Here is a 9,753-nt window from a genome sequence, read left to right as displayed (position 1 = left end):
TGGACATATATACACTACCAAACGTAAAACAGATAGCTAGTGGGAAGCAGCCGCATAGCACAGGGAGATCAGCTCGGTGCTTTGTGACCACCTAGAGGGGTGGGATAGCGAGGGTGGGAGGGAGGGAGATACAAGAGGGAGGGGATATGGGGATATATGTATACGTATAGCTGATGCACTTTGTTATACAGCAGAAACTAACACACCCTTGTAAAGCAATTATACTCCAATAAAGAGGTTAAAAAAAAAAAAAAAGCAATTCAGTTTCTTCCCCAGAGTCACACAGGAAAAACTCAAAACCAGGCAGTTCAAATCCTGGCACCCAAGAAGAATGGTGACAGGACTGTGAGAGAAACCTTGGCATCTATTCATTTCAAAGCTACTTTTCTGAAAAAAAAATTTTTTTTTTTTGGTTTGTTTTTTCTCGGGAACCTGCATCCGGCAGATTTGGTCAGGTCCCAGGACTCTTGAAGGGGTAAGGATTTTAGCAGAGGACGTCTACCCCGTTTCCTGGGTGGCAGAGGGCACGACAGCAGCACGTGGAAGGTGGCATCACCAGTCTACCCTCCCCTGCACCCCCCCATACTCCCCGTCAGGAAAGATCCTGGGAGAAGGGACCCTCAGAGAGTCAGGGCTCTCCCCCCGCAGGCTTTCATCCTCCTGGAGTGCCTTTTTGAGGCGAATCTTAGAAATTCCTCAGAGTAAATGCTCTTTTCTGGGCCTCGTTTTGCATGCCAGCAAAGAATTATACTTTTCTTTAAAAAAATAATAATTACAGTTGTGCGGGGCTGTGGCTTAACCTCCCTCCTCACCTTCCCTACCTGGCTCTTTCCATTCTATGTATTCACTTTCTGCTTGGCTATTTTGTTTCTTCTACGCTTTTGGTCTTTCAAAGCGCTATAAAAAAACAAACTGCCCAGCTGATCCAAGATCACACCAATTCTGTCACTGAAGAGAAACCCTGGGGTCCATACGGCTAGAAATAGCTTGGTTGGATGTAGTGATCTGAAACCTAGACAGTGCCATTGAAGAATGAATCAAACATTGTTGGCAAACGCAGTGGATAAGCCACATGGCCTCACCAGGGACTGTACCTCGTAGGGTGGACGCCCCGTCCTCAGCGCATGCATCCCTTCCCCGGAGGTGGAATGGAGACCACTTGGGGCTTTGAGTCCCTGGACAAGAACCCTTCTTGACTTGGTTTTGAAAACCAGTATCATCTTCTTTTTTCTTTTTAATTTTATATTGGAGTATAGCTGATTAACAATGTTGTGTTAGTTTCAGGTGTACTGCAGTGATTCAGTTATACATATGTATGTTGTGTTTTTTTTCATATTCTCTTCCCTTAAGTTAGTACAAAATATTGAGCAGAGTTCCCTGTGCTGTACAGTAGGTCCTTATTGGCTATCTACTTGGAATATAGTAGTGTGTGTAAGTTCATCACAAACTCCTAATTTTTCCCTCCCTCCCCCAGTTTCCCCTTTTGTAACCATAAGTGAGTTTCCACATCTGTGAGTCTGTTTCTGTTTTGTAGATAAGTTCATTTGTATCATTTTTTTTAGATTCCACATATATAAGCAAGAGCATATGGTATTTGTCTTTCTCTGTCTGACTTACTTCCCTTGGTATGATCATCTCTAGGTCCATCCACGTGGCTGCAGATGGCATCATTTCATTCTTTTTCATGGCTGAGTACTATTCCATGGTTCAAATGGATACATGCACCCAACGTTCACTGCAGCACTGTTTACAACAGCCAAGACATGGAAGCAGCCTGAATGTCCATCGGCTGATAGAAATCAGCATCATTTTCTACAATGTCTCCATCTTTGTCCGTGTAGCTTCTCCCACCTTAAGTGCTCCGACTAGGAATTTTAAGTCTCTTACAAGTCATTTGCTTTCGATGCTGGGGGAGGGGCCTGATCTTACCTTTAATTTCTCATGTCCCGTTGGACATCACGTTCTACTGGTTTATCTCCCCCGAACCGTCTTGGTTCTTCCCTGCCGTCCCGACGCCACGCCTCCCGGCCTGGGTGGCCCCGTCTCCTCGCCCGGCTCCGCGACCTGTACTCCCGCTCAATCAGAGCTTCCCCCCAGACCATTATCTCGGCACAGATCCCTTCCTTCTGCTCTCCCCCTTCCTTTTTTCTTTTTATGAACATTTATTGAGCCCCTAAAACAACAGATACAATCTCTGTAAAACATTTTTGTCCCACGTAATAGCACACTCCCTTGCTCATTCCAACCAATTCCTCAGTGTCTCCAAATCCCGAAGCCCTGTCTAGCTAGGCGTGTCTCCTCGACGTCCAGGCATCGCGGAGACCTCGGGGGGAGCCAAAGACTCTCCTCTGCATAACTTAGCCTCTGTCCATCTTTCATTCATCTGAACTTCTTTAGCCACACAGAATTTAGCTCCTAGACAGTCTTTTATTCTTTGCTCCCTTGGTTAATCATAAATCCTTGCTAGCCTTGTCAAGGGTCATTTATTTGTCCGTTATACCTCAATAAAGAAAAGAGAAATATTTTAAAGTTATTTTACTTCTGAATATTCACCAGTACTGGGCACAGTTACAGACGCCCTTCAATAAATGCATGTTTTAGAATGTACACCACCAAGAGTGAACCTAATGTCAACTGCAGAACGTGGGTGATAAGGACGGGTCAAGGGTGCGTTATCCATTGTAATAAATGTACCGCTCTGGTGGGCGATGTCAAAAGTGAGGGAGGCGAGGGGTATATGCGACTCTGTACTTTCCACTCAAATTTGCTGTGAACCAAAACACTGTCTAAAATATAAGTGTTTTAATAACAAATACATAAATGCATGTTGGCTGATTTTGATTGTCCAATCTATCTATAATTTGGGCCCTCTAGAGGCCCCGATAAGAGGCTCATTTACTAAAACCTTTAACACTATCCCAGGCACTGTTCTAGGTGCTGAGGACACTGGTTACCGAGAGAGGAATGGCTCTCCATTCGGGTTTCAGGAAGAACAGCTCCGAGAGCCCGGCTGCGAGGAGAGGTTCTGAGGCTGGACATTCATGCTGGGGCAACGACGCCCTAGCATTTGTCTGCTGTTCTCGGCTTCGAACGCCCCTGCCGTTGACCCCTCACTTTCCTGACCTCGTGGCCCTCTTCTTACTCGTGCTTTTTGCATTCTCATCACTTCTCTCATCTCACAGCTTCTGCATCCTGACTGGGTGAGCCTTTGCTCTTTTTCACCTTCGCACAGAAATTCCCCAAAGAGGATGTGATGAGTTCAGTTTGGTTTCCTTTCCCTATCGGTGCTCCTTCTAGGAACTTCTTCTAGATGGCTAGCAAGCCTGGATCGGCAGCCTGTGGGCCAGGCACCTCATATCCTTGATCTAGCTGGGATCAAGACTGCTTGATAAGGGACTCATTGATGATCCTGGGATCACTCAGTAAGTTTTCCCCTCTCAGGTCTGAGAAATGGGAGACACTCAGCCATAAGAAGACTATACCTGGAAGGCACTTTGGTTCACTTTAGTGATACCTGTAAATATCTGGCATCAAGAAAAGTGCCTGGATCATAGGAAGTGCACACAAGTGAAACTAGCTCATTAAACTACACCTGGTAGGTTTGTACATATTTTCATCTTCATGCTACATGTGACACTGACTTGATCCTAAATCCGTTTTATAGTCTTGTTTGAAAAAAAGGTTCCAATCTATATAAATTAAGGAAAACCTCAAATACTGGGATATACTTTTACTTCATTGGTTCCCATGAGACCACACTGCATGTCAACCACTCGGTGTTAGGTCAGAGTTAATATTATGAAAAGTTCCTAAATTTTATTAAACTAGCTACAGAAAAAAAAAAAAAAAAGGAACTAGCCTTGACTTTTTTTTTTTTTTTTTTTTTTGCTGTACGCGGGCCTCTCACCGTCGTGGCCTCTCCCGTTGCGGAGCACAGGCTCCGGACGCGCAGGCTCAGCGGCCACGGCTCACGGGCCCAGCCGCTCCGCGGCACGTGGGATCCTCCCGGACCGGGGCACGAACCCGTGTCCCCTGCATCGGCAGGCGGACTCTCAACCACCGCGCCACCAGGGAAGCCCCAGACCTTCACTCTTTACACGTTTTCTTTGCCCTTGTTTTTCCATCTGCTAAGAGTGCTCTTCCCGCACTCCTTGGCAGGCGGACTCTCAACCCCTGCGCCACCAGGGAAGCCCTAACCTTGACTTTTGAAGTGTTGAATACCCTACGGTGAATTTATTTCACTAGTTTTTCTCTTCTATAAAAATGGGTCGTTTGTAAATTTACTTCAGATACTATATTCTATGCTTAATTTTTCCCATGATGAAAATGGTTAGGATCGTATTGAGTGCCCATAAAATAAAGCCTTTTCTAAGATTCTTTAACCTTGCATGCAATGTTTTGATAGCTTCTATAAATGTCCCTGTTACGTGACCACGGCTCTGTAAAAATTAACTGGGCAAGTATCATTTCAAAACATAGGCAGGAGTTTTATTGCACTTGCCTTGTCCTTGGCTGAGATGTGAACGTTGAAAAAAGTGCAATTCACAAATTATTGTTTCGTTCCAGTCAGTGTTTTTGTCTCCCCGTCAACTGGGTAAACCCTCATTCACTGTAAGATCTTTCTGAAGAGTCCTGGCCCCTCGGCTGCAGTCTGTCCTACTCATTTCCATTCCATTACTGCCCCTTCCAGCCTCCACTGGCTGACAATCTTTGTGAATATTTGCAAGATCATTCGCTTCTCCAATCAACAGCTTGACCCCCTCAGTGCCACACTTCCTTTATTCTTTGAGTCACCCATCTCTCAAGGAGAACGGTAACAGGGGGTCAATGACTCAGAGAGCTTCCTCTTTTCCTCTGGCACGAAGAGAAGTGAGAAACACATTCCTTGAGAAATACATCAGCGCACAGACCTACCAGGTGTGCTGATACACACTTTTTCGGCAGCTTGCATCCTTCGAGGACATTTTGAGAGATTATCAGTGGCTTGGTGATCAAATATATTAAAGTACAGATGAGCATAAACTCTACACCTCCCAGAAGAGGGAAGGAGTTAAAGCTGAGGAAAATATTCGGAGGGCTTCAACCTGCATGTATGAAAACAGAACCAGGTCCATTTATAGTCTTTTTGATTAGAGAGGAGGGCTTTCTGCAATATTCCTACAACGTGGCAAACGTCTGTTATTAACATGACAAAGAGTAAACTCTGTCACTACCACTGATCACATCTGATGAACACATACTTCTTACAAACCTGGAGTGGAGTCTTTGCTACTTAAAGGCAACCTAAAACATAACCGCGTAAGAACAGGCATCATGGCTGATTTGCCATTTTCCTTTGTTTTTAGCAGAATACAAAAAGTGATGAAGAGGTAATTCCTCAAACCATCAGATCTTTAATATTTTTCAAAACACATTTGAGAGGGCTTCCCTGGTGGTACAGTGGTTGAGAATCCGCCTGCCAATGCAGGGGACACGGGTTCGAGCCCTGGTCCGGGAGGATCCCACATGCCGCAGAGCAGCTAAGCCCGTACGCCACAACTACTGAGCCTGCGCTCTAGAGCCCACGAACCACCACTGAGCCCGCGAGCCACAACTACTGAAGCCCCGCGCGCCTAGAGCCGGTGCTCCGCAACAAGAGAAGCCACCGCGATGAGAAGCCCACGCACCACCACGAGGAGTAGCCCCCGCTCGCCGCAACTAGAGAAAGCCCACGTGCAGCAACGAAGACCCAACTCAGCCAAAAACAAAACAAAACAAAAACAAGCTTTTTCAATGTCAGAAATTTAAGGAGAGCACGGGTTGCTGTTGTTATAGGGCTTCCCTGAGCGAAGGGTTTTACAGTGAACAGACGATAGAGGCAGACACGTGGGAACGCATGTGTCCACACGGGGCACCTGCCTTCTGAACAGGTACAGCTGAAGCTACAGGAATGGTTTTCATTCTCCAAACTGTTTTGGTGGCCAGATTTTCAAAATTTACTCACCAAGATAGCACATATGCCTCAGGAAGAGTTTTGAGTTTGGCCATTTTCCCTTTAGCATCAGGCCTGGAGTCCTGCCGTCGTTCTAGACGCCTTCACATTTCCTCACAGTTCGTGCTCGTGTTTCCACATCCCTGCCACTCCGCCTTCTGTGGCTTCCGGTGGGTGATGGACGGGGCTTTTATTAACGCCTGCTTGAAGATAAGAAACAATCCTTGATTTCAAAATGTGCTTGAAAGGGTTGCTGCTTAACTGATTCTCACCTCTTTAAATATAAGTGCCCTTCTCACAGACCAGAATATTATCCAGACCTACCACGCACTAGGACTCGTAGATGGAACAATGATATTTGATGTAGAAGTTCCAAATCACTCGCTAGATTGTACTCTTAACTTTGTGGCCGTGATCCTGAATGTATATTGGGAATCAAAAATATTATGTCCCATAGAGATTTTTATTGGAAAAGAATTGGGCAGAGACAAACGCTATGTATTCAATAGATACATAGTGATATCTTAATTTTTCAGTGAATCTCAAACACTATGAATTCTGGGCATATGAATGATATTAATTTCTGTTAACATGAATGATATCAATTTCTTTTCTCTGAATCAACAGAAAGCTACCTGAAAGAATAGGCTATTTGGGCAGTTTTAGGCGACATGGTCGGTCTACCCTCAGTGCCCTGTGGTCTCGCTCCTGCAGTGAGCTCCAAGGGCTTTCTTACGCTTCAGTAAGAAAAAGCATGCACGAGTCATTAAGAATATAGGCAAGGCATTATGTTATATTTATTTATTTTCCAGCTTGTACAAACTGGACGTAGAAGCATAAACATAGTACATTTCTACCATTTTCAACAAAAATATAACCAATATGTACAATTATTGTATTAAAAATACAAAAGGGATACAGACTCCACCAATGTCTTTCTAAAAGACATACAGGTACAAGTAGTATCAAAAGTATGAGGAAATCACCAGTTAATTGTACATTCTGCACTTGACATCACAGAGCGAACTGAGGTTACAGTCCTATGTTCTACGGTGACTTAATGCTTAGATAACATTTGTGCAACTTGTGTAGAGCAAGAGTTCTGTCTTTCTAGATGCACATGAGGTCCACAGCCTAGAGAAGAAAACTGGCAAATAATGCATCTTACATGTAAAATTACAAATGCATCATTGATAATGTAATATATAAGCAAGTAGACAAATGCCATGATACAGGAGAGAATTATTAAATAAAGCACTGACATTGCTTTGATACAGTGAAAAAACACTGCAATTTGACTTTTAAAATTGGAAGCTATTTACGTTTATCTACTGATCAATATGATCAGCTGAATTTAATGGAAAAAAAATCCAAGACCAGCAGTTCCTCACATCTGAGTACTACTCGGATTGGCAGCCTTCACTTTTCCGGAGTCTGTGCAAAAACAACACAAAAATAGACTGGAGGGGTCATCTCAGTCCTTCTGGGGTTAATAGCAGCTGTGAACACGTGGTTGCTACACTCAGGCCTTCTCCGTCTCGGCGTCCGTAAAGCCACTTACGGGTCAGTCTTCGGCGACCAACCCGCCTTGCAGACAAAGGCTGGCGGATCGCACTGGGTTTTGGATCTTTTGATCATCTTCACGTTAAAGGCTTGTTTATTCCCTCATGGCGATGGATCGATACGGGGAGGCTGTCTTGAAAGAGCAGTATGGACAGCTGGCATTAGCGCCAACACCCCAAGCTGCTTGCACTGCAATGCTATCCAGTTATAAACGTTTCTCTTTGAAAACAAGCAAGAGAATCCCTAAAACTAAATAAACAGAAATCAAAGAAACATAATTTAAAAAAACGTGGGGTTTGCCGTCTGTCTCGCTGGAGCAGGGCACGCCCTCGGGGGACACTGCCCTGTGCTCCATAGGCTCAGACGCAGGACGCAAGAGTCCCAGTTTCCTCCCCGGCCATGTGCAAACAGTGGAGAGCCCCAGCCCCTGGGGAAGGAGGGCCCGGGGCCTTGGGATCCAGGTAATTGGCTAACATCTCCCGCTTCCAGGATAGGGCACTTCCCGGGCACGGCCGGGACACAGGAAGCGGGGCTGTGGGCCGGCCTTCCCTCTCCCTGGTGTGGCCACACCCTGTCCGGCATATTTGGTTTTTGAGAAACCCCGGCTGGCAACCCTACTTAAAGGTTCAAAATAATACTGTAAAATCATTAAATGGATATAATATTTACTCTCTGAACACAATCATTAAACTCATTTAAAAGAAAAGAAAAAAAAACCCAAAAAAAGGAGGAGGGCACTGTAAACAAGTGGACGAGCACTGTACTCAAAGGATTTCATTGTTTTCCTTTGTCTTCCTGGGTGGGTTAAAAGACGCCAAGTAGTTGCATGGCTGGCTTTTCTCACGATTCCAATGAAACCAAGTGCTAGGACTGGACTGAAATCTAAAAGGAAGATTTTTTTAAAAACTCCTTCCAGGCGTGGAGAAGTGCAGCCAGAGTGACTCACGGGTGGTGATGACCTTGGAGTCTGGAATGACGCTGTGTGACGTGGCAGGCAGCCACAGGGGCTTGGAGACGCTGCGCTGTGCATTCAAGCAACAAGGCGGAAAAGTGCCAGGGCGGTTTCTTCACAGTATTTCACATGCAGAGGGGACAGGAAGAAGGGGGGAAGGAGCCCCATGCTGCTTTTAAGGCAGGGAAGGAGGCAAACTGGTCCACCATCCTCAGAGTGTGAGTCCCAAGGCTCTGACGCTAGGGGACGTCTTCTTGTGCTCTCCTGTGGGTGGCCGACACGGGTACAGAGAAGCCCGTGCCTCAAACCGCAGACACTTGTTCATCTTCTGCCAACACAACCACGAAAGAAAGGAAGAAACAAAAGAAAAATCAATAAGCAAGCAAGTCGTTTTCTTGTGCTTAGAGAGAACATGTTCACCGACATGCTAAGTAAAAATACCACAGCTATGTTCTCTTAGTAGAGATCACCTAAGATCCTCAACTTTTTTTCTATCTAATGATTAATAATAATAAAAAAGTTTAAGGGGCTTCCCTGGTGGCGCAATGGTTAAGAGTCTGCCTACCAATGCAGGGGACACGGGTTCGAGCCCTGGTCCGGGAAGATCCCACGTGCCGCGAAGCAACTAAGCCCATGTGCCACAACTACTGAGCCCGAGCTCTAGAGCCCAGGAGCCACAACTACTGAGCCTGCGCTCTAGAGCCCACAAGCCACAACTACTGAGCCCGTGCACCACAAATACTGAGCCCGCGAGCCACAACTACTTAAGCCCACGCGCCTAGAGCCCGTGCTCCACAACAAGAGAAGCCACTGCAATGAGAAGCCTGCGCACCACAACAGAGAATAGCCCCCGCTCGCCGCAACTAGAGAAAGCCTGTGTGCAGCAACGAAGACCCAGCGCAGACGAAAATAAATAAATAAAATAAATAAATTTATATTAAAAAAGTTTAAAATAAAGTATATGGGATGCACATCTTTAAATATACATACCCACTATAAAAATACATTGTATATTTACTGACTGGAAACTCATAAATGATAAATTCATTGAAAAAAGTTATAAAACAACACATGACTTCTTAAATAACATACACGTGTATACATATAAAAAAGTCTGGGCTTCCCTGGTGGCGCAGTGGTTGAGAGTCCGCCTGCCGATGCAGGGGAGGCGGGTTCGTGCCCCGGTCCGGGAGGATCCCACATGCCGCGGAGCGGCTGGGCCCGTGAGCCGTGGCCGCTGAGCCTGCGCGTCCGGAGCCTGTGCTCC

At 45.6% G+C, this 9,753-nt stretch overlaps 1 protein-coding gene across 13 annotated transcripts in view; it reads right to left on the bottom strand.

Moving 5' to 3' along the window:
• RAPGEF2 (Rap guanine nucleotide exchange factor 2) overlaps positions 1 to 9,753 on the bottom strand; it is a 339,240-nt gene that overhangs the window by 64,238 nt on the left and 265,249 nt on the right. For 10 of the 13 annotated variants that reach the window (XM_024126687.3, XM_024126688.3, XM_028491559.2 and 7 more), the window contains one exon: positions 7,467 to 8,814. In XM_024126687.3, the coding sequence (XP_023982455.1) occupies positions 8,789 to 8,814 (26 nt within the window). In that variant the 3' untranslated portion in view covers positions 7,467 to 8,788. Of the gene's footprint in view, positions 1 to 4,344; positions 5,085 to 5,983; positions 6,172 to 7,466; positions 8,815 to 9,753 lie in introns of those variants that run through there. The other 3 variants (XR_003680424.2, XR_008617729.1, XR_003680423.2) reach the window with 3 other exon arrangements.

This window comes from Physeter macrocephalus, chromosome 7, assembly GCF_002837175.3.
Source record: "Physeter macrocephalus isolate SW-GA chromosome 7, ASM283717v5, whole genome shotgun sequence".
Classification (NCBI taxonomy): Eukaryota; Metazoa; Chordata; class Mammalia; order Artiodactyla; family Physeteridae; genus Physeter; species Physeter macrocephalus.
Note: the sequence above shows the minus strand (reverse complement) of the source record. Positions and strands in the feature narration are given on the sequence as shown.